At 32.6% G+C, this 26,305-nt stretch overlaps 2 protein-coding genes and 1 long non-coding RNA gene across 3 annotated transcripts in view; all 3 read right to left on the reverse strand.

Moving 5' to 3' along the window:
* The window catches only part of LOC132730523 (unconventional myosin-XVIIIa-like), a gene marked incomplete at its 3' end in the record, with an annotated part of 48,541 nt that extends 40,226 nt beyond the window's left edge, over window positions 1–8,315 (reverse strand). Inside the window, 5 exon segments of the mRNA XM_060716477.1 lie at window positions 2,170–2,230; window positions 2,997–3,097; window positions 4,013–4,155; window positions 6,426–6,636; window positions 8,148–8,315. Of these exon segments, the coding sequence (XP_060572460.1) occupies window positions 2,170–2,230; window positions 2,997–3,097; window positions 4,013–4,155; window positions 6,426–6,636; window positions 8,148–8,177 (546 nt within the window).
* Window positions 5,045–6,071, reverse strand: LOC132730524 (uncharacterized). Its single transcript, XR_009625771.1, has 2 exons — window positions 5,437–6,071; window positions 5,045–5,284 (listed from the first exon to the last, which is right to left on the reverse strand). It is a non-coding gene; the product is annotated as an uncharacterized LOC132730524 (long non-coding RNA).
* A 2,375-nt stretch (window positions 8,316–10,690) lies between the features above and the next one.
* LOC132730525 (protein slender lobes-like) lies at window positions 10,691–25,300 on the reverse strand. Its single transcript, XM_060716478.1, has 3 exons — window positions 24,055–25,300; window positions 18,895–21,226; window positions 10,691–10,927 (listed from the first exon to the last, which is right to left on the reverse strand). The coding sequence occupies exons 2-3, from the start codon at window positions 21,202–21,204 to the stop codon at window positions 10,691–10,693; spliced, it is 2,547 nt and encodes an 848-aa protein (XP_060572461.1). The 5' UTR covers window positions 21,205–21,226; window positions 24,055–25,300.
* Window positions 25,301–26,305: the final 1,005 nt, after the last annotated feature.

A 26,305-nucleotide genomic window follows, 5' to 3' on the forward strand; every position in this document is an offset into this window, starting at 1 on the left:
TTTGAATCTTTTGCTGATAAAATCATTTAATATTATTTTACAGAAACATTTAAAATCTTGTGGTGAATATGTCTAATTTGTTACATTAGACTCCTAATGACATGAAATATAATACAGTATGAACATTTTGTCTTCTATTTTTGTTTCCATTTGTTTCTATATGTAGCATTTAAGGTCATACATGTATTATAAACTACAACAAGGTAATGTTAATCTTGCTAATTAGCCAGACAAGAACCTGGTATACATGCTACATTGGAAACAATGTCTTTAGAGTATCTCCAGAAAATAGCAGGTTTGTTGATTTCATGGTAAGATAGAAATACACTAAATATTATTTATTACATTCATAATCATATAACATTTACATACTGTACAAGCGACCCCGTGTTTACTTATCCAATGCTCTCCTTATTGAGCTGAGCAGGCAGACATGTTAAAATTATCATGAGAATATGTAGCATTCTATTTTACCACTGTATATGATAACAAGCAAATTCGTTGAATTTATATCCCCCGCCGAGTACTGGTTATTATTAATACAACAACTGAAGACATAAGGCTTTATTTATATATTAATCATGGCATAAACTGTAATATTCTTTGAACTTGAAGCCTTGTACCTTCAAACAAGAAGAATTTTTAAGTTTTCACTATATACATATAAGGAAAATCTATGACCCCCTGGAGTGGGGCCAATTTTGACCCCAGGGCTAAAATTTGAACAATTTTGGTAGAGGACCTATATCCAGATGAAAATACCCAGGTGCACAACTACACATACTGATCAACATTCCTGTAAAGTTTCATGACTCTAGGTCAAATACTTTTTGAGTTACATGCCACACAAAGTGAAAATGACAAATTTTACTAAGTCAAGGGCAATAACTCTAAAAATACTAAAAATATCCAGACGAAAATACCCAGGTGCACAACTACACATACTGATCAACATTCCTGTAAAGTTTCATGACACTAGGTCAAATACTTTTTGAGTTACATGCGACACAAGTTGAAAATGACAAAATTTTACTAAGTCAAGGGCAATAACCCTAAAACTACTAAAAATATCCAGACAAAAATACCCAGGTGCACAACTACACATACTGATCAACATTCCTGTAAAGTTTCATGACTCTAGGTCAAATTCTTTTGAGTTACATGCGACACAAGTTGAAAATTACATAATTTTACTAAGTCAAGGGCAATAACTCTTAAAATACTAAAAATATCCAGACAAAAATACCAAGGTGCACAACTTCACATGCTGATCAACATTCCCATAAAGTTTCGTTGAATTCCAGCCATCAGTTGCAGAGAACTACTCCGGAAACGAAATTCTAAGTCAAGGGCAATAACTCTAAAAATACTAAAAATATCCAGACGAAAATACCCAGGTGCACAACTTCACATGCTGATCAACATTCCCATAAAGTTTCGTTGAATTCCAGCCATTAGTTGCAGAGAACTACTCCGGAAACGAAATTCGGACGGACGAATGGACGGACGGACGGACGGAAGGACGGACGGACAACGCCAAAACTATATCCCCCTCCCGATTCCATCGGCGGGGGATAATAATTACGTTCTAGATATAGTGTAGTGGGGATCATATTAGCTCATTCCCATTGCTCACTGCTATAGACAGCTTAAACTGTAATTTCACAGAGTGAACATCAGACCCAATCATTTCATGATATAGCCAGGAGTGAAGTTGTTGTTTATTGTAGTTTATGAGTGAAACATTATCTATCTTAATGTAAAACAATCTTTTAAACATGTATTGTGCAATGTAATGCCAAGCACTATTTCAGGCCAACAAGAATGTAACTCAGTACAGCGGTCAACCAATGCAAAATGGACAGCCCGCCTCCCCCGATAAACATGTCTTTCCAAATTACACAACAATAAAAATTATATGAGCCGCGTTACGACAAAACCAACATAATGGGTTTGCTACCAGCATGGATCCAGACCAGCCTGCGCATCCATGCAGTATGATGAGGATCCATGCTGTTCACTTACAAACTGTATAACAGGTAGAGAAACTGATAGCGAACAGCATGGATCCTGATCAGACTGGTCTGGATCCATGCTGGTCGCAAAGCCATTATGTTGGTTATGTCATGACGCGGCTCATATATAAAAAGATTTCAATCCTAATTTTACCTTCTGTAGAGGTGTCATGAACAGGTTAGGGTCATTCAAGTTGTTCAATTGTAATTCTGACCTGTAAAAATATATGCAAATTCATTATTTTATGTTATTTAGAACAAATATTAGTAAGTCACTTTTTGCAATATCTTTCAATGAGTGAATAAATAATAAAGCTGAGAAGTCAGAATCAATAAAGTTGACATTTTTGATTGCTAAACACTAAATAAATGCAACAGTGTATAGATTATCAAGGACATAGAACAGTTTTGCAACAAGTCTGTGAATATTGAAAACTGTAAAGCACACCAATATTTACAGAACTGATTACAATTTAAATCTACTTATAACAGTTTGCAAATTTTTTTAAACACTTTTAACAAAATAAGCCATTTGGAAGGAGAACAAAACAGGTGAGAAATGAAAATATAAGACAAAACATTTTGCTCTGTCATTAAAATGGTCTAAACTAATATGAAATTGGAAATGTAGTGAATTAAGTATTTGAGAGAAAAAGTAACATGGCTGCATTTGTGAAAAATTACATGCCAGTGCTGTATTGGGTAGCACTAAATTGTACAAAAAACATTATGTTACAAAACTTTCACAAGATTTATTCATTTCATTGGAGAATTTGACATTCTTGGTCTTTATATGGTTACATGAAAATGAACAATTGTTTTAGTATATATTGCAATATAAATGTGTTAAATAACTAATTTCAAAATAAAGCTACCTTGTATTATGAGTCCTATACACTTTAAAACGTTTAATTTTCTTTACATTTTAAATGCATGGCATTTTATCTTTGTACTTAACTTTACTGTTAAAAGATACGATACCTAAGTTTAGAATCCACGCCAGCCAGTAATTGATAGAACACATGAAAAGTTGGTTCTCCCTCAGGTCTTCTAACAACTCTTGTCTTCTCAAACATTAACACCTACAAATAATACAAAACATACATGTTACATGGTGTATTATCAAATTTATCATGGTATTAAAACTAAATGAAACACTGAAAATTCAAAACAGAAAAATTGCGAATTACAGTGTAACCTAAACAGAGTGACCCTCTGTAGAGCCATTATAAACCACAACAACAATATATATCAAATCTTCTCAAATTTAAGATTTAACAATGAATTTAACCTTTCTACAGCAACACCTCATGATAACAACCAAAACCATTTCCTCCCAAAGGATGTTGCTCTGCAGAGGTTATACTGTATGTTAAAATTAACACCAAGAACCTACACCTTTAACCTTTTCCTGTCTAATTTAAACAGCATACATATTCTAACTATGAAATTGAAACTGTTCATTACCAGTATCATATCAAAAATTTAAATATCAAAACACCAGTTTTGATAGTTCACTAACATACTTACGTTATTGTAACTCGAGTTTGAATGTAACTTTTTGTATAAGCAGCACTTACGTATCTATTTGCATTTCACTAAATTAAATTGCATTGTTCTGTTTAATGAAATGCAACTAACATAAATTTACGTTTTGAGTAAGTCAAAATTTACGTAAAAAGATATGCAAAACTAACGAAATGTTAGTGAAACGCTCGCCAGAGCTGAAAAGTGAAAAGGGTCTTTCCTAAGAATCAATGTGTACCTCAATGAAGTGTTGGCCTGGCCAAGTGGTTAAGGCGTCCTGCTAGCAATCTTAAAGATCGCATGTGTTGAAAACACTTTAGGGCCAAGTCATTGTTCTCTTGAGATAGAAACTTTACACTCACTGCTCAGCACTGGTTGGTTCCAGGAACTGAATCCAAAGTGTCTATAAGCTTATAGCTTCCTACACAATCATACTAAAATAAATTCTGTATAAACCAATGTAAACCTACCTGTATAGATGCTGACACAACCTGACCATTATGGTCAAAATCTAGTGTAGTAATTTGTGAGAACCTGCTAGCATTTATGTTTAATATAGTTCTACTGTTTCCAAATGCCTCTAAAAGTACTGTCATTGCTGACAGCTTGTCCACTGAAATATATAACATAAATGTATATAAAATTATATACTGGTTGGAGAGATAACTCCGACACTAAATCACATATTTTTTGCAATATTTTAATTATCTTCTAGTATATTTTAAATATTGAACCACCTAAACAAAGTTCAGTTCAAACACTACATTACACCACAAAAACTATGTATGAAAATGGAATCTGGTACTTCTTTAAGGTCTTTAATGAGGTATACAAAACATGGTCTTTTTACCCCACAACAGTAGATAAAGTCGACACTTAAATTTTTAAGTAAAAAATGACTGGAAAAACAGCATCAATAATTTATTTTTACATCTTATATGGTTTATCTATTTTTTGTAAATATTTAAACAATTTTTCAAAAATCTTTCCCAAGTTAGTGGCCTGTGGTCAATACATTTCTAACTACCTTACTGTAATTTAGTAAAAAGAACGTTTTGAAGCAGTTTTTGCCTACAAAAAGTTTAGGTTATTTGAAAAACATTAAAAAGTCTACCAAATTATAACAAATCATCACATTCTGTCCTGTTCCTATACTGTTAGGTGAGCATGTGCTTATTTGTTGAAAAACAAAGCTAAAACAATTATATTTATCAAGTGTCGGGGTTATCTATGCGTCGGAGTTATCTCTCCGACCAGTAATTTTACATTAATGCTGTAAATCATTTTTAATCATAATGTTTAAATTAAGGAAACAATATTATATGACATTCCATAAGCTACATGTATAGATCCTCATAATTTTAAAGTGCAATTTGACCAATACAATCCAAACCTGTCAGCCATAGAGGCAATATTTTATCAATTCTATTGCTGAGTGCATGTTAAAACAAGAGCACCGCTAGGCGGAGCATTATATGCCCGAAAGTGTGTTTTTTTTTTAGTAAGGATGAAGCATTTGTAAGACATGGGAATTCGCTGTTCATCCTATAAAATTTTACAGCTGTAGGTTGATTAATACTTAAGTTATTAATAATGACCTTAACCTTTGACCTTGTGACCCCTAAATCAATAGGGGTCTTCTACCTTATATGGACAATCATCCTAAGAAGTTTGAATATTGTGGGCCAATTGGAACTTTAATTATGCTCTAGAAACTGTTTTCAGTATTAAGGTAAAAGTGACTTTGACCTTTGACCTTGTGACCCCAAAATCAATAGGGGTCTTCTACCCAATATGGACAATCATCCTATGAAGTTTGAACATTGTGGGTCAAATGGAACTTAAGTTATGCTCCGGAAACTGTTTTCAGTATCAAGGTAATAGTGACCTTGACCTTTGACCTTGTGACCCCAAAATCAATAGGGGTCTTCTACCCAATATGGACAATCATCCTATGAAGTTTGAACATTGTGGGTCAAATGGAACTTAAGTTATGCTCCGGAAACTGTTTTCAGTTTTAAGGTCATAGTGACCTTGACCTTTGACCTTTTGACCCCAAAATCAATAGGGGTCTTCTACCCACTATGGACAATCATCCTATGAAGTTTGAACATTGTGGGTCAATTGGAACTTAAGTTATGCTCCGGAAACTGTTTTCAGTGTCAAGGTAATAGCGACCTTGACCTTTGACCTTGTGACCCAAAAATCAATAGGGGTCTTCTACCCAATATGGACAATCATCCTATGAAGTTTGAACATTGTGGGTCGAATGGAACTTAAGTTATGCTCCGGAAACTGTTTTCAGTTTTAAGGTCATAGTGACCTTGACCTTTGACCTTTTGACCCCAAAATCAATAGGGGTCTTCTACCCAATATGGACAATCATCCTATGAAGTTTGAACATTGTGGGCCAAATGGAACTTAACTTATGCTCCGGAAACCAAATTGCTAACGGACGGACGGACGGACGGACGGACAGACAGACGGACGCCAGGGGGTATAACATAATATGCCCTTTCGGGCATATAACAAATATAGATATTGTTTTTGAGGCTGTTTTAATTTCCTTTATAATGATTTTCTGTTCAGATGCTTTGAGAAATTACTGCCTAATGTAAACTCTAGAACCGTGCTTTATCAAACAATAACAATCCAATCTTTATATATTAAAACCCATGACAAAACGTTAAATACCCCATACAAGATATACTTTTATGCAAGAATAGCATTTATGCACCTTTTTTGTGCATTTAATAAATATCTGCAGGAGCTGATTTTGAGTTCAGTCTTTATATGCATCCTCGTGCTTCTGTAGATGTTAATGCACTTATAATACATTCAAGAAACAATATATTTCCAACATAAGACCATTTGTATATTCACCTGTAAGAACATTGTTGACGGTGCCTGCACTCAACGTGAGGTATTGTAAGACGTGATGAACATTGTATGTTTTACCACTACCACTTCTACCCATGAACACAATAGACTGATCCTGACGAGTGTTCAACATTTCACGATATGCGATCTGGGCCGAGGCAAATATATGAGGGGGCATGTCCTCCTGCTTACATCCCTTAAACATCTGTATAACCTGAAATAACAGGGAGGAAATAACATGTTATAGTAAAAATTTTAAACATATGATATTTGCTAATACCTCCTGTAATGCATCAGTTACATAGACAACAGAAAGAATTCAAAGTCAAGTCCACAGTGGTGAGGGGCAAGTGGTTTAAAGTCAATGACCTTGACCACTCGGCCCTTCATTCCAAGGTAAAACCATAATCAATAGTTCAAACAGCATTATTGAAGGGAAACTCATATTTTTAAAATCAGCGAATTAAGGAAGTAAGGAGAGACAAATTAAACACTTTCAATAGCATATTGTCTAGAAATATTGTGAAAAAAAAAACAAAAAACATGGACTTTTTTTAATAAAATAATAAGATTTTGCAGACAATCTGTCACAGCACACACAGTGTATAATATCACAGCTGGTAAGACAAATTAATACATATATAATTATTCTACAAAACCATCATAAACAATAAAATCATATTGTGTGGTCTACATGTAAATACAGAAGATGTGGTATTTCATATACTGATAGTTTCTACATAAGGATGATAGTAACAGCCCTCATTCTACCTCACAATAAAACCCTGTGCAATATGTTATGTCCCATTGATTACATTCAGGCTAGCCTGACAACATTGCAGGTATAGGCTTGCTATTTTAACAGCTGGTACATTAAATGTGGTCCTTACAAAGTTTAACTGTATTAACTTAATGCTTGCTTTACTAATATGGCCGTTACAAGAAGTTGGACTATATTTGGTATATCAAAATAGATTGGCAGAAGAGATCTACTACTAATGGAACGAAGGCTGGTCTGACTTTATATTGCTGTCATAGATTTACTATTATAATCACTAATCAGAGGATGGATAAAACAGGTGTGACTGTACATGCATCTAATGACTGATTATTCTGTGTGATGCACATCATTTCAACTTTCTCACACATAAAGCTTTTAAATGATTTTGACTTTTTTACTTCAATAAACTTATTATAGATTATGGCATGCAATAAATACCATGTAAAACTCATATTAAATATTAATGTTTTCTATCTTGGGTGATTAAATTGACATTTTATAAACAGACTGCTACTTATTGTAGAAATATGGTAGACAGTTTATGAATTATAAATATTTGATATTTAACATCAATATCAATTCCCTGCATTGTGGAGATTTTTTTAAACAACTGGATTACCAAACAAGCTTTAGTTTTCCCTGACACAACCATTTCTATGATTTATAAGTATCTTTTTTATTATCTAACATTTGAAATTTTATAAACCAGTGAATGACAACCTTCTAATTTTTAGACATGAAGGAAGCTTGCCTATGCCTATGTATTATCTTAGGCACATGCATGATGAAGCTGGGTAGAAGCACCAATATTGTTTAAGCTAACCTGAAAAGAAATGAAAGTCACCTGCTGGCAATGAGCGGCTAGTCATTTGAACAAAGGCCTTGCTGGAGAAATAGACCAATAATACTACTGCTAACACATATCTACAATAACAATTACTTACCTTTTCTGAATAAATCTGTAGAGGTTGCATAGGGTTGACAACAATAAGTGATGGTCCACCATATGTATGTATAAGATTCCCGCCATATCTTTGACGTATTGTGTGCAGGGCACTCGACTCGTTTAGATATCTCAACAGTGATAAATCCTCGGCTCTGTCAAGTTGGGGTGGATTTGGCCTGAAATTACAACACAACATCATGACGATAACTGCTTTCTAATGTCTGTGTATAAGGAATTTTAATCAACATTTACAATAAGATATTTCCTGTGAGATTGTGTCACACATTTTCTGTATATTCTTCTTAAACAAGTTGATATTTCACAGCCACTTTCTAAGAAATGTTAAGAATCATCTTAGTTTAGAGAGCTAGCTGCTAGAATGCATGTTCATGTGGTGATTTTCCGGCTCTCATAATGAAGGGTCAGGCCAAGTAGTGTCCCACCATCCATTATTTTCATGCATGCTTGGACACCAGTGTAAACACTTCAACATTTGGCAACTAAACATCTAGAACAACATGCAAAAAGTCAAGCCTAGGGTCCATAAGCCTAAATAACAACAACTATCAGAATTTCAAAAGCTAAGTAATACATTGTCAAAAAACTCATTTAATCAATGTAATTATGCAATCCAGGTATCCTATCTGTATTGTAAAATATATCCTCCATTTTGTAATATGTCCACTTTTTTATCATTTAATTTCATTCTACTGTAATGCAACACATTTGAGCAAATAATGAGATTTCTATATATAAAACAATTCTTTGATAACAATAATATACATGTTTTAAATATGATATGCTAACAAAATTTCTCATTTTCACAACTTTCATTTGCTCACCATTTAACAATAGAATAAAACACCAATTGAATATATATATCTTATCATTTCAAAAGATCCCAACTTAATTTAAAGTTGATAGACAAAAAAACTGATTTTATACAATGGAACAATTTTGTCTGACATTCAACTATAATGACACCTATCGATAGATTTTAAAAGCTATGTAAAAGCTGATAAGCAAAAAATTTAATCGCTTAAAAAAATTAAAACCAATTAAAGTATGTTTTGTTTATCTTCTTGTTTTGTCAAATTGTGTCCATTAACAGATTATATTAAGTTAACATGTTTAAATATTATTTTCACAGGTGCAGCACAAACTGTCTTTAACAATAGGTTTTAAACTGGCTGCCTGAAGTTTTCTCGACATTGTGGGTTCGATTCTTGGGCAGTGGCCAACTGATATTACTAAAAACAGTCTTTTGGATGAAACTTTAAATTGAGAAGATTCAGGAATTGGGGTATATTTCTGTATCTGTATCTTGCACTATCCTCCAAAATCTAAAGTAACTTTAAATATACTCTTCTACATGGTACTAACCACATGGGCAACCAGTGGCAAACTCTTCTGGAGGACTCACCCATATGGGCAACCAGTGGCAATATAAATAAACTCAAATACAGACACACACATGTTCTTGCTAGACACTTAACCTATTGAGCATAGTTGACTGGAAGACATATCTCTATGATTTTGATAATGTTTGATATATTCAACATTCTTGTTGCAATGGTATCAATTGGTCATGGCTTGTGTTTCCAGACCATTGGTTTATCTTAACTGAGTTTTCTATACCACTCGCTATACAGGGTGTTTTCTACCATTGGTTAAACAGAGTGTGTTTTCTACCATTGGTTAAACACAGGGTGTTTTCTACCATTTGATTTATTTATTGTTTTCTACCATTGATTTCTACAAGTTGGTCTATTATCAAGTGGTATATAAACCAATGAACCATGTTTTCTACCAATTTGTGAATTTTCTTCCAATTGGTATATTGAGTCTTTGTGTTTTCTATACAATTCTGGTATAAGTTGTATATAAAGCTTCATGATTGTTTAAAATATATTTTCATCATAGGAGTTTATTTCATTAAAGATCATATTAACAGATTAAGATGTAAATTCTTTGATCAGACACAGTAATCACCTTCTTACAACCTCAAGAATAATTTATTTATTATGTTTAATTTCTAAATCAAACATTTATCATCAATTTATATCTACTTTATTTGAAATAATGTTATATATTACCAATAACACTGACTCATGTGTAACTATTGGGCTGATTTACAACCTTATTCTCGCCCAACCACTATTATAACCTAGAAAAACCTGAACAATCAACAATAAATTCAGGTTAATGGCATTATAGTCACAGGTCATCTGAGACAACATTTGACAAGAAAGTCATCAAAAATATAAAGTATTAGTCAAATACAATCATCTATGTATCCAACAGACCTAAAGGTAAACTAGATAATAAAGAAAAAATGTTTAAAGAACAAACAACATTTTAATAAAATTGAAAATGATGCAGACTGAGTTTGACTGAGCTTGTTCAAGGCCATGCTGAGTTGGTAAATGCAATCCATGGCACAGACTTCAACAGAAATCGGCATTTAAATATGATTTTATGCATTGTATGATCTGACCATTTATAATTCAAATATCAAAATGCTGAAGTTCAGCAGTAAACCTATAAACTTCTCAAAGTTAAAACAGCATTGAAAATTGTTACCTTCTCAACATCATCTTCATCCACTTCTAGTATCTCTCCTCCATGATCCAGTCTTATCTTGACACGCCCCTCTGGTAGGCCATACCCCTCCCCTTTCAGCTGACTGGCTGAGGCAAACCCTCCCTTGTGGACAAGCCACACCCTCTCTGCATCCATCCATGTTTTCTCTGATTGCACTTCAGTTTCTGATCGAGCCTGGAAAATAAAAGAACATATTTATTTTTGGGGTATAACAAGTAAATTCTGTGCTTTAGCACATCATTTGGTACATGTCTGTGAAAGTTGGAGTGACCAAACATTGAAAGAATACAAAAACAAAATATTGAGAAGGATAAGGAGAGACGTAGCCATAGTCAAAATAAGAAATAGTAGAACAAAGTATATAATCATGGTCATAGAAATCAAATGCTCTTTTGTACAATCCATTCAACAAATTCTTCAATGCTACCCAATTTCATTTTTATTTATAACCATTACAAAATGTAGTCTTTAAACTAATAAATGTTACTTGGCTTCAACTCAAAAGAAGTATTACAGCACATGCAGTGAAAGCAATTTCAAAACAATTGGAGCTGAATCCCTAAAGCATTATCAAAACAATGTCACTACCATAAAAAATTAATTAAAATGAGCCGCACCATGACAAAACCAACATAATGGGTTTGCGACCAGCATGGATCCAGACCAGCCTGCGCATCCGCACAGTCTGATCAGGATCCATGCTGTTCGCTATCAGTTTCTCTACTTGTAATAGGGTTTGTAAGCGAACAGCATGGATCCTGATCAGACTGCGCGGATGCGCAGGCTGGTCTTGATCCATGCTGGTCGCAAACCCATTATGTTGGTTTTGTCGTGACGCAGCTCAAAATATTTTCATTTATTGTACTGCCATGGTAATTTTCTATGCAATACTTTACAATGTTATATTTCTGACTCAAGAAGAGCATGATAAAATCATACATAAAGGCTCCCAATGGCTTTGTTGCAAATGTTGCTATCATATATTTTCATATAAATGCTCTTAAAATAATTATATTAACCCTTAACAAGTTAAATTTGTATCATAAATTTGTCCTGCCTCGAGTTTGTATCAATAAATTGTTAATAGTTACATGTTGGGAATGGGAGCAGCAAGTACTACAGTGAGTGTTCAGAATGCATAGATGAATTCTGCACTAAATTTTACCATCATACATTTTCATTTAATAAAAAAGAAAAGATAATTTCTCAGACTGGGACCTTAAAGAAAACAATGGTATGGCAGCTTTAAAGAATTTTCTGAAATCTGAAATCATGACAATTCTTTTCTTCAATACTTAGAAATCTTTAAAATACTCTTAATTGAACTAATAACATGCTCTGCCTTCAAGGTCAGTATTGTCATTCTTTATTTTCAGAGGCTTTAAAGTTAAGCAACCAATAGTAAAAAGCTAATTGGTCAGATTCAGGTGAGCCTGACAGATGATAACAGGAACGATGATATAAGCACTCAAAGAGATTAATAAAAGTTAAAACATTCATCAATAGTTATTATAACTTATAGTTTACACATGTATCACCTTTCATAGCTTCATGCATTATTGCACACATTAGAAAATGCCTTAAGGATAAGTTTTAATCACCATTATCAAGCTGTATTATACAAAACACAAATCATTTTATATCCTTGTAACTAAATGCTCATTTTGTACAATCATTACCAAAACTGTGTGATGTACATTTCCTTAATATGTTCAATTAGTATCAACAAAATATCTATTAACATGAACAAAATACATCACATTTATAAGTAAATGTATAGTGAATTAGAACTATCACTAAATGTGATTAATACCCCCACAAGACTGTTTCGGAAATGAGGATGTTACTAGTAACAGAATACCTTGTAAAAGAATTGAAATATAGAGTTATGGTTGTGGGCAATTAAAGATAGTTGTGCTTCTTGTATGTTGCATTTCCTTTCAATGTAGTTGGCCATTGATGAAGTTTTATTGAATTACAAAGTACTCTGTAATAAGTCCAGAAAGACAAAGAAAAGGAACAAAGGGCAATAACTCTATAAATACTGAAGATGGAGTTATAGTTCTTGTGCACTGCACTTCCTCTTTTTGTGCTTGACCATTGTATGAAGTTGTTTTGAATTTCAACCAGTACGTTTTAAGTTATGCTCCAGACAAGGAAAAGTATCAAAGGGCAGTAACCCTGTATTTTGTCAAAATAGAGTTATGGCTTTTATGCACTGCACTTCCTTTTAATGTCCTTGACAACTGTATGAAGTTGTATTGAATTCCAAACAGTAGTTTTCAAGTTATGCTCTGGACAAGAAAAAGTAACAAAGGGCAATAACTCTGTAATTTGTCAAGATGGAGTTATGGTTCTTGTGCACTGCACTTTCTCTTTTTGTGCTTGACCATTGTATGAAGTTATATTGAATTCCAACCATTAGTCTTCAAGTTATGCTCTAGACAAAAAAGCAATGGAAAAGTAACAAAGGGCAATAACTCTGTAATTAGTCAAGATGGAGTTATGGCTCTTGTGCACTGCACATCCCCTTATTGTGCTTGACCATTGTATGAAGTTGTTTTGAATTCCAACCAGTAGTTTTCAAGTTATGCTCTGGACAAGGAAAAGTAACAAAGGGCAGTAACTCTGTAATAAGTCAAGATGGAGTTATGGTTCTTGTGCACTGCACTTCCTCTCAATGTGCTTGACCATTGTATGAAGTTGTATTGAATTCCAACAAGTAGTCTTCCAAGTTATAGTCCGGACAAAAGAAAGCAATGGAAAAGTAACAAAGGGCAATAACTGTGTAATTACTTTAGATAGAGTTATGGTTCTTATGCACTGCACTTCCCCTTACTGTGTTTGACAATTGTATGAAGTTGTTTTGAATTCCAACCAGTAATTTTCAAGCTATGCCCCGGACAAGGAAAAGTAACAAAGGCAATAACTCTGTAATTAGTCAAGATAGAGTTATGGTTCTTGTGCACTGCACTTCCTCTCAATGTGCTTGACCATTGTATGTAGTTATATTGAATTCCAACAATTAGTCTTCAAGTTATGGTCTGGACAAAAGAAAGCAATGGAAAAGCAACAAAGGGCAATAACTCTGTAATTACTTAAGATAGAGTTATGGTTTTTGTGCACTGCACTTCCCCTTATTGTGTTTGACAATTGTATGAAGTTGTTTTGAATTCCAACCATTAGTCTTCAAGTTAAGCCCCGGACAAGGAAAAGTAACAAAGGGCAATAACTCTGTAAGTAGTCAAGATAGAGTTATGGTTCTTGTGCACTGCACTTCCTCTCAATGTGCTTGACCATTGTATGTAGTTATATTGAATTCCAACTATTAGTCTTGACTCTTCAAGTTATGCTCCGGACAAGGAAAATGCAACGGACGTCTGGACCGACCGACCAACCGACCACCGGGTGACTCCTATATACCCCCCAAACTTCGTTTTTGGGGGTATAAAAATGTTATTGCATATCTTTTTTTAATATTCTTAAATAAACCTTTGAATTTATCTATCTAATGCCTTATTCAAAGAAAGAACTTTATATATATATATATTTGGTGTATTTGATTGAAGGCCATTAATTTTAATTCTTGCACAAAACCTCCTTACATGGTTAAACATTATTGGAGAACAAGATAAAATCATGTGAGCAGCCGCCCTTGTTGCATGTTTTTAATATGCTTGACTCCGGGTGCCATGTAAAAATGGCTTGTTGCAATGACGGCCCTGGTGGTTTTATTACATAATTGCCAAATGAAATCGTGCTAGCACATGGAGAAACCCATTTCTTTATTAAACTTAAATCAGAGGACATTCATTGCATACAAAAGAAAATGATGTCAGAACTTATAAATAACAAAACCAAGTTAGCCAAGTCCATTCATTGAACTGAGTCTTAACAGTTAGTGTGCTGCAGAACCACCTCTAATCAAAACTCAACTTTCATTATAGAGTAGTAGTTATTGATATGAAATCATTGTAAAATAGTTGAAATGATTTTACAACCATCGTTCAAATAATTAGCATACAAACCATTAAGAATTCACTTTTATATTATCGCCTGTGGTAAGAATTAATATCTTGTAATCAGGACCTTTTCACAGCCAAAAAATATCAATTGAAGAAGTCATCAAAATTCTAGTAGGTCATGTGATATTATCTAATTGAACAAACCATACAATAACAGAAATTCTTTATGCATACCTAAATATTATCATACATCTACGATTTTAACAAGACAATCAAGTCAAATCACATACAATATATCCCATAAAACCTCGGTCTTGTTTCTGTTTTTATATAAAGAATCTATTTTACAAATTTAATGACATTTAAAACAATGCACTGGATTTATGAGCATCAGTATACAAAGCCACAAATTTGCATAATTTTATTGCTTTAATTTACAAAATAAATGACAGATTGCATTAATATTATGTAATTTAGCTACACAATGTGCATATAAAACAACAACAAAAATCAAGCATATCAGAGGTTTATAAAACAAGTCATTTATAATATTTTCCTCACAGATTTAAGTTGTGTGAAAATGGCCAAGAATTTCGAAACTTTTATGGCTTAAACTTCCAAGAGCCACAACAGTCTCATCCTTTTTGGATGCTAAGGTGACATAAATGACCAGCCACTAACTAGAGCCAAGCAAGCCTGCACAGCCTTAATTTAGACTAGATCATTGACTGGTCAATCTAGTACTAGTATATGACTGATGCTCTAACAATGGGCTGCTGCAGGCCAAAAACCTTACATGAATTCATTACGTTACTGGTTTGAGACTGGTCAGATTGTACTGATGTGAACGCTCAGGCATTGATTTAACCACCATAACCTGCTGACTTTGTGTTATGGCTTTGCCCTTTTGAATTTGGAACAGTCGATGAAAAATTTAAGGATTTCAGCATTAAACTACCACAATCATTGAGCCTCTGATTTTGACTCTTAGATAATAATGGTGGCATAGGCTAGAGTTAGTGTTAAACTGATGGTCAATATACTATATACTAGTGTTGCAGGCAGAGAAAAATGTGCAGTCTGAACAGGACTTGAAGCCGGGACCCTCGGAATACCTCGTCATGGCTGTACCGACGGAGCTATTCAGCCACTAACACAACCCTAAATAGCAAGCAGTTCTGAACCGTGACATTAGCAAAACTTAAAGAGGTAATCATCATATTGTTTTATACTATATACAGGGACAGACTGACAAACAGACACACACACTAAAAACAATAAGCCTCGCTCAATCTTTTGATCTGGGTGTATAAAAAATGAATAAGGCATAAAGTATTTTACTGAATTTTGAATGTTTAAAGTGAATAGATAAGGACTGAATTAAAGATAAACTGTTTAAACAAACAACCTTGTTTGAAGTAACCAAAATAAGTGGGTAATTAAAGTCTACCGAAAATTCCTACACAGGTATGATAGTAAACCAGACAAACTAATTTTAGAGCTTAAAGTATTGACAAAAGTTATAATAATGTTCAAACAAAATTGTATGTATTATAACTGCGCAAAGATTATGCAAGATGCGCATATTTTTGCAGTCTGCAATACATGTAATTGAATGGAATGCAAAGTGCAATGCATATCAGTAAAAATAAATTATGAAGCAACAGACAAAAAGTCTGAAAACAAAACAATGTGTTTAACTACATAATTACTATAGTTTGCAATTAAACTTCAACTTGTGAAACCCGTTACTCAGCTATTATGTTACGTCTTCGTCAAAATTTAAATGCCCGAGACTTCAGAATAAATGCGACCAACCTTGATTTTTCCGTGACGATGATGATGGGATACGTGTCCATGTTTAATCATAATGCTTAAATGCTATAAAACATGCACAAATTACGCGCTTTTGGTAAATAATACAAATTCCTCATGAAACTAAGACAAATCGCACATTGTTGATCCATCAAGCATGGCCTTATTTGTTGAATACGGTACATAAATAACGTTAGTATTATACACTGACAATGTAGATATTCTGGTCTATATAAACTTTGTTGGCAGTCATAACCTGGTATAACCCTACTACCATTTTTACATTGACTATAAGATCTATTGACATTTTAACCTACTACAAACTGTCAATACACTAGTCAAACAGTAACGATGAATAAAGACGTAAAGTCATACCACTATACAAGTCTATGCAAAAATGCAAGGTGTGTTGATTATCAATAATATATTCAGATGAAAAAATTTATACGATATATGATATGCTTCAAAAGTCACTTTAAAAAAGGCTTATAGTTTCCTCATTTTTAACAAGTTCAGGCTCATTAGATGATCATGCAGATGATTAAAGTACTGATGAATTAAATGAACATAAAAAAATGGTAATAATATTAATGATGATGTTAATAATGATAATGTTTTGTTATTGATTATGATGATGATAATAATGATATTAATGAAGATAAATTAGGATAATTTTTTTGTTACTATTGATGATATCGATGATAATGAATTTGTTGGCAATGTTATGAATAATCATACTTATACTGACTTTAAGTTATGGAAATAGTAAAATTTAAAGATTTTGTTTATGATTATAATGATGAGTTAACTGACAGTCAACTGACGATAAGTGAATGCAAAAGTGTTGGTGATGATGATGATGATGGTAGTGGTTCTGGTGATGATAATGATGATGATGTTGGTAGTGGTGCTGATGATGATGGTGAAAACACAAATTCATAATTAAAAACGATTACAGGTCCAACATTGATCATGGCATTTTTTTATGTCCGTTATTTGAATAAATTAACTACTGCAGTCATTTAATACCTAAGTTACTCAGTAAGAGGAAATACACTTTGGAAAAGGGACTTATTGACTTTACACCTTTCACAACTTGAGAAATTATGAATGGTTTTCTTTATCTAAAGCACAGTGGTTACTTTACTATATCATACTACTTACTACATTAATGTCTCTACCACCATGATTTGCTCATATCCGATATCAATGATATATACCTACTTGTCAAAAGCCGTTGCTTGACCGAATCAATCAGTAATGACTGTTATGAATACCCCCATTCATTCAACAAAATTTTAACATTTATATACCCTATCACATTACATAGTTACATTCAAAAAGTTCAGTAAAATGATCAACAATTTAAATATTGACCATGACTGTGTAGAAGACTTGAATGTTGTTAGACAAGTGTTTAATAGTACCATTATACAATTTTTATTTCAAAACACTTATTTAACAGCAACATCATAATGGTGCATGGGTAAAAGGAAAAGTATAAAATTTTTGCCCCCCCCCCCCCCACCTTAACATACCCATAGATACAGTCTCAGCTCATAAACTTTACCAATACCTATCTGCATACACCCACACTAAAAAATAAAATCAGTATTAATGCAACCAATAATCTTTCAAAATAATCTAGTAAATAATATCCCATTTCGAATACATCACGCCAATTAGAGTTTCAATATTGAATATTGTTCCATAACATTTAAGATATCTTCATAATCAAGCAGTATGTGGAAAATCAAATTTGAATTAAGTCTATAGCATTCAGTATTATCTAAAGTTATGGGAGACCTTGATGAAGCAATGTTTGCTGATTATGCAATATCCTTTGCCTAACCAGTACAGTAAGAGGTGACAACCATTACTCCTATAGGAATGTCCTCATACATACACAATTAATTTGGTAGGACAATATTTGTTCTCCCTGTGAGCTTGTTTGTTTGCTGACATGGACCAAACCAGTGAATAACTATTAATATTGAGATAACACACTTGAAAGACAACAGGGAGAAGAACTTGTTACAAACTAATCAGTCAAAGAGGTCTAACAAAAAGTTATCACTTTCATGGTAGAATGATACTCTAATCTGTCAATAAAATTCATAGGAAGCATGGTTCTTAAACAATTTGAAAGCTATTTCAATTACCAAAAAAAAAAATTCACATGACATTTTTTATCAATCGATTCATGCAAAAGCAATTGACATTGATGACATTGCAAGAATATTCTGATGGTATCTTCTTTTCTCTCCCAACTTAATCGAGTCATTCATAAAAATGGAGAAAAAAAAAACATAGGTACAAGAATATCACCTAATTCAAATTGATTTAAGTATATAATATTACCTCAATGCTCCCTGAAGAATCATCCCCCTTTGTAACTTCTTCATCCTTAATCTGGAATAGTTCAATACACTTTTGCAGATCTAATTGTTGGCAGCTATCCTGCCTTGTAAATCTTTGCTTAACTGGTTCCTCTTTAATAGAGGTTGTTTGTAAGGTTCCTTCGACAGCATGACTAAGATGCTTTGCTTTCATTGGGGAACCAGGCCGAGGAGAAACTAAACTACTTCCACTTGATGTTCTTCGGCGTCCACCTGGCTCACCATTTTGTACCCCTTTGTTTAGAGGTATGTCATTTAATTTTTGCTTAACTGCAGGCTTCTCCCCACTATCAGAAGATTGTGTTTTTAATTTTTCAATACTGGCTTTTCTTTCTCTTGGTGTTTGAGCTCTTGCTGCCCCCTCCCTTGGAGTTGCTGCTCTACCTGTTCCTTCTCTTGGAGAGGCCCTAGATGTGGGTGTTCTTGGTGAAGCCCCTCTTGCTCTTGGAGAGCTGTTCACCCTTGGTGAATTGTTAACTCTTGGTGATGCAGCACTTCTTGGTGAAGCTGCAACAATCTTTCTAGGGGAAGAAGAAATACTTCCTCTTGGAGAAGGAGGAACACCTTGTGCAACACCTTTACTGGCCTTTCTTTCCAGTGGAGGTTTGCCCATTTTTTCAGATTGTTTTTTACTTGCTGAAGAATCAACTGATGTACTTCGTCCATTTGGCTTCTTATCAATTGTGCGCGTCACTTTAGCTTCAGAATTCATCTCGGACATTAAATTAGGATTGCTTTTCACTTTTCCAGTAATGGTAAATGTTTCTTTCTCTTCAGTTTCAGTGTTCTTATCTGGCTCAAGAATGCTATTTAAATCAAGAGCCACATATTCAGTACTACCATCTTTTCTAATTGAAAGAAAGCTATTCTCTGATTCAGATTTTCTGATATTCTCTTTCTCAGGTATTTTAACAGGCACTTTGGGCTGTGGAGGAACACCAGGAAGTTTCCTGCCAGAAGATGTTCTTCGAAGTGGTCTTTCAACTGATGTATCTCTTTGTTCACTGGGCCCTAAACTTTCATTTGAAAAAGTTTTTAGTTTTAAACCTTGTTTAATAGCTGGCTTAACCCTTTCAGTAGAGTCACTTCTTTCACTTAATTTTGTTTTTACTCTAACAACAGGACTGTCATTATCTTTTCTTCTATAGTCAGCTTCTTTAGCTTCAAAAGATTTAGTTTTTGACAGAAGACTTTTTCTGGGGCTTAAACTACCCTGTTTTCTTGGACTTATATTATCTTCTATATCATCAGTCTCATCATCAGAGTCATTTAATCCCTTTAAGGAAAGTTTTAAATCCGAATCACATTCCTTTCTTACAATACCCCTAGGTGACACTCCTCGTACTACCTCTACCCTTGGAGAATATCTTGCTTTTGCACTACCTGGTCGTTCTATGTTATGTCCTCTTATTTTACCAGGAAGACCAGTTTGCATATCCCTCACAGACCTTTGAGATCTGACTAGCACACTTGCACTTGCTCCCCTTCTCAAGCCAGAGATTTTTCTCTCTGGTATATGTCTAACCTCTTTTTCTAAATCAGTATTTATTGATGATTCAATATCTTTTTTACTTCTTCTAATTTCAGAATGTGTATTTGCTACACTTTCTTGACTGGCATCATCTTCATCATCAAATTCATCTTTTTCATTATCTTTTAGTCTGTTCTGTTCCTTCAGACTTACAGCTCTGTTTAATGTGTCTACAAAATAAGTTGTTGAATCATTTTTCACATTGCCAGCATATTTGCTATTAACATTATCACTGATATCATCTAAATCTATATCAAGAACTCCAACACCTTTACCATTTTCTCTTTCATTCTCTGCATTAACAACTCCTGATAATTCCTTATCTCCTTTTCTAATTCTGCTAAGTGCTCTTTCCAGCACTTTAGTTCTGTCTCCTGTTCTCTCACTTCTAGGTGACTCTTCATTCACTGGTGACCCCTCACTTGCTTTCAATCTTATTTTAGTCCTATTATCAGAGTTTCTATCCCGATTCAAGGCACTTTCAAGAATTTTCCTTCTACTTTCTGATATTACATCAAACTTTGGTGAAGAGTTCAGATAATTTCTTTCAGTACTATTAGTCACTGCATTACAATCTGTAAGATTGCTTTCATTCAATTCACTAGTGTCATCAATTCTATTACATAAATTGTCCTCTTTTGTGTCAACTTCTTTTGCTCTACGCTTCAAAAAACCTGAGCTCCCAAGCTTATTTGAGCTTCCACCCCTGCGGAGAGGGGACATCAGCCTTTCGGCCTCCATGGACTACCAAGGCTTGAGTTTCCTATTAGAAATAATCAATATTTTTCAACAAAAGTTTTGATATTGCAAGTTTTAATTATTATCTTTTACTTCATCTTATATGAAAAATTATGATAATCCTGATCTTCATAACTCAACTGTAACCACAATAACTTATCAAACTAAAAGATTTAGTCATCACTAAAATTGTAATAAGTAAAACTGTTGTTAAAAAAGTAAAAACTTTAAATGTCATTTCTATTTACTTTTAAAATCAACACAAAATCTTGAGTGCAAATCTAACTTGTAAGATCTATACTCCACACTAGTAGTACCATATTTAGAAAAATTCAATTAAGTTGAAAAGTGAATGTTAAAATGCCCATGAACACATGTAATGAAAATCATTTACCAATTTGAACATCAACAATTGACCCTTGTTTTTATTTACTAAAATATGCACCATTTGATCCATAAAAATTGTACCTGTCCGTGAAATTATATGTATTTAAGATTTACTGATTACATCCTCAATATTCGTTTGAAAGATTTATTTATAAATAAGGGATTGGTCTCGTTTTCATAAAATTTAGATTCTTTATTTTTCTTTCATTTATCAGATTTCTATACTGTATGAAGTGACATTTTTAGAATAACTAAGTTTTTTATATTCATGTGAATCATAATTTTGTATAGGAATTATTTTGTATGGAATCATGTTATTTTTAACTAATTTTATGATTTAAACCTGATTGTGTGATGAATTATCTTACTTTGAATTCAGCATTGTTTACTGTGAATTTAATTGGTCCATTATAGTATCAAAAATAATAAAATTGAGAAGTTAAGTCTGGTTCAGACTGCCCATCATAAACAGCATGTGACTTGAGCAGATTTGCCTTTTTCTAAACCTACTTTAAAAAATAGTTGAAGAATTGTTATAAATGTGGTTTATCTTCTTGTTTGTTTTTTTGTGTGTATAATTTTTTTCCAACATAAAGAAAAAATACACACATCAAGAAAAAATACAAAAAAAAATCAGATGACAATTACCATGCAAGTTTGGTGCAAAACAGTGACATCTTTGTGTGTATGTCAAAAGAAGTACAACTGACGTTTCACACCAAACATATAAAAGACTTTAAGATAATATCATAAATATTAGATGACAAATGAAACTTAAATAAACCACCTGTGTAGCTAAATAAAATAGATATATCCTGGTTGCTGAGGTAGTGTCGTTTATTTTATTATTTTGTAAGCAAATTAATATGCAAATGACTCATTTTCAGCCATTTTATCTATCCATTAAATTTTATAACCTGTAACTTTATTAATCACAAATGTTTTCACTTTAGCATTTCCAAAATTATCATTTTCCCTCCTTAAATAAAAAGTTGTTATTCCAAAATCTATAGTTTGCACTGACCTTCGTACAGTAAACCACTAAATTTTGAATGATAAAGATCTCTGATTAAACTATTTGATTTTATAAACTGAAGATATATTTTTTCTTTATCCTTGCATGATACATGGTCATGTGTCAATAATTTACAATATCAAATCTGACACAATGAATATTATACAAAGAATCCTATAGATCAGATATTTATAATTCATAACTCATTTTCAAACCTACGATTTAAAAAACCAAAAAAACTGCGATGAAATAAAGTTTTAAATACATTATAGACACAAACTGAACTGTATTGAGTAACTTCTTTTCATATCTTTTAAGAGGGTGCAATTTGAGAAAATCAACTCGAAATCTGCCAGTAAAAACAATTAACTCGGCTACAACCTGAAATGCGTTAGATCATTACTCGATTACAATTCAATCAGGTATTTATTAAACCCTATAATTGTTTAAACTTAATTCATTTCACGCATATAATTAAACATTTATATGTTTAAGGGGTAACACGAGACGTAGTCCATCTGGCTTAGATTCAATCCAAAAATAAACTCTGCCAATTACCTTTTTATTTAGTAATTAATTACATTAAATGCATTGAACATGGTGCCTTATCATTTTGATAGGATAAAACTTACGTTTTAAAAAGATTGAACATTGCAAACTTTTACATTTATTCTAATTTATGTCTACTTAAAGATAAAAGCTGATTGAGAAAAATAAGTTAAATGTATTTACCATTGCTTTAAAAAAGCATATTCTGGTTAATAATTTTTGTACCATAATTATTTAATGCAAGTTTGAATATAGAAATCAACTCCTGTCTCAGTTTCAATTTAAAAATGTAATTATTTTATTTGTAAATTATACAATGTTTCGCCTCAAAAGTCTTCATCAGGTATACTTTGTTTACAGGAAATGACGTCAACGTCATATGACGTCAAGGACAACGACGTCAAAATGTAATACATAATTTGGCGTATAAATGTAATATGTAGGATCTTAATAAAAGATACAAAACACTGGTGAAGATGCAGTAAAAAGCAATGAAAAATTAGAAAACCAGCATAAACTACATATTGACATGACATATTTCATAACAATATGTAGTTTATGCTGGTTTTCTAATTTTACATTGCTTTTTACCATAATTATTCAAATAAATGCAAAAAACTACAGTGCCATGTGTGTTCAAATAAATGCATATCACTGATAATATCTTTATCATGTTTAGTTATGATTACTTTAGAAAAACCTTGTTTTTTTTCCATTGGTTTTAATTTATTGTTAAATTTCTATGCTTAAATTAATTTTACTTTTCATTGTAAGGTGTTGCATTGCCTCCCTTTGCATGTTCAAACTGGTAAAGTCATTTCACTTAACTTCAGTAAAATTACTTCTTATTATGAATAGAAAATGCATGATTATAGTATCATAAAAAACAAATCAATTGTTACCATTTTTCTTTTTCTTTCAAATGGATGGCAGCAGACTGTGGGTGATGAGTTTTCAAACATATATGTCTCTTAATTTATTTCTGTTCATTACAGTTTACTCATTGGACTATTTGTTACCAAGTGTTGGTTTGATGTCCTCCTAATCAACCCTCTGACAATGATGATTGACGTTTACTTCTGCAAGTGCTGTTAAATACAACTCAATGCTTATCACAACAATAACTGTCCAAAATTCCTTTAAAAACAAATTTGTGTGAGTCTAAAAAGCATCAACTTCTTCAGCATCAAATTAGCTCAATTTTCCTGCGTTACAATTCAAGCCAGGTGTTAATTTTAGACATAAATTGCACTTAATAGTGATTTTCTAATTTCACTGTACCAATCTGGTTGTCTTGATTATATATAAGTTTAAGACCAGCTATTGTAGATTTGTAGTTGTGACTAGTTGGCTCCAAAAATCAATCCATGAATCAGTCATACTTTTCCAATTACCAGCAGTTTAGTGCACAATTTTCTTTCAGCATGTCGCATCCATTGTTGAAACAATTTCAGTGTTGGTGTCCATGGTCACAATATGTCCAAATATTCAAAATATTAATCAAAATCAGTATAAATATATAGCTAAAGTATCATTCAAAATCATTCAGTGCAACTATTGAAACAAATTTAGTTTTTAATGGAGATTATATCCATCCATGTAGTCTTGTCTTTATTTTGTTGTTTTCCTTTTGTTCCTTCCTCAAACTAAAGTCACAGTTATACAGATGTTTCACATTTTGTATGCAATTTCATGTCACCTAAAAAAAAGAGCTATCCGATTTCAACTTTTTCTCCAAACTCAGTTCATGAAATACTGTTTAACCTTGTACGTCCTATTTTCTTTTTTTTACTATATCACTTGTAGTAATACGATCAAATATAGTATTATAAGTCCTTTTCAAAACCTACGACCCTTTTCATTTTACTCTAATTAACTTTCTAAAACACTGACTATGAATTAATTGGCAAAAACAATTTGTAATGAATCACTTTAAACTTATTCATAAACATAAAACACAATTAAATAAAAGTAAACCACATGGCAATTATACTATATCAGTTAGCTGCTGACTGCAGATAAATGCGACAAAATCTCGTGACAAAATTTCTCTAAACATCGCAACAGTGATTTTCATAACTTTAACGTAATATTCCGATGTTCACAAACTGTTGATCTGTATCAAATATCCCATAAATGAATAAACTTGTGCATGTGAATTTTCTCAGAAATGCATGAATAATACAGTCGTGGAGATAATATTGTTTTGTGACTAAGCTATCAATTCAGTGAGGTTCGATAAAATGCTTATCTATTTTCCATTTGTAGAGAAATATATATTTTTGTACAGAGAAAAATAGCTCAGACCATATGGTTGTTCAATCATCATCAGAAAATATCTTCTGATGGTCAAACAAACTAAACCTCACTGTTCTGTATGTGCTACAATGAAAATCCATTTTAGTTATGGTAACTCAATGCAAAATTATTATTCCATAATAAAGACTTTTGAGAATTGTTTTAAATACTGAAGTCATTATAAGCCATTATAAATTTCAATTATTGCAAAAATGCAAACTGAACAGTCACTTGAACAAATAATTTGAACAAACAATAACAAAACAGTTACCTTTTCCTACTCCCAAAACTTTTATTTAATTTTAGCTTCCTTGATTGTTGTACATTAGTAATAACCTCCCTTTACTGCTGTAGAATATTAATTTCCCCTCTTTACTCCCTTTACTGTTAAAGAATACAGAATATATCAATTAACTGCTGTGAAATATTTATTTTTCTCTGCTTGGTCCAAAATATCAAATACCTTTTTACTATACAATATAAATTTCTCCCTTCGACTGTTAATGAAAATAAATTACCTCCCTTGATCTCTTTGAACTATTTACCTCCAACAACAGCTGTGCTTTGGAATTTGCACTACCTTTTTAATATGAATTATCTCCCTTTACGGCATGCTGTTCAGAAGAACATTTTAGTTATCAACAGTATAGCACATTCATAACAGTGAGATCAAGATTTTTTTTCTAAATTGATAAATGTTGATAGAACAAATTTACAAGTTGATTGATGCCCTATACTGAACTTCTTCTAAAATATCATTCATTTTCTTTTCATGAAATAGACTCTATATTGGCATCACAAAGAAAGAAAATAATTTATCCATATTATAAAATATATATATACAAATAATCAAAG

Source organism: Ruditapes philippinarum, unplaced genomic scaffold (genome assembly GCF_026571515.1).
Source record: "Ruditapes philippinarum isolate M1 unplaced genomic scaffold, ASM2657151v2 ctg4257_1_1_1_1, whole genome shotgun sequence".
In the NCBI taxonomy this organism is placed as follows: Eukaryota; Metazoa; Mollusca; class Bivalvia; order Venerida; family Veneridae; genus Ruditapes; species Ruditapes philippinarum.

Bases quoted from the DNA above. Each gene is read 5' to 3' on its own strand.
- LOC132730525 (XM_060716478.1), bottom strand. From the start codon at position 21,204: ATGGAGGCCGAAAGGCTGATGTCCCCTCTCCGCAGGGGTGGAAGCTCA. The intron at 10,928-18,894 runs GTAATATTATAT...TTTATTTTCCAG, and splicing joins ATTCTTCAGGGAGCATTGAG to GCTCGATCAGAAACTGAAGT.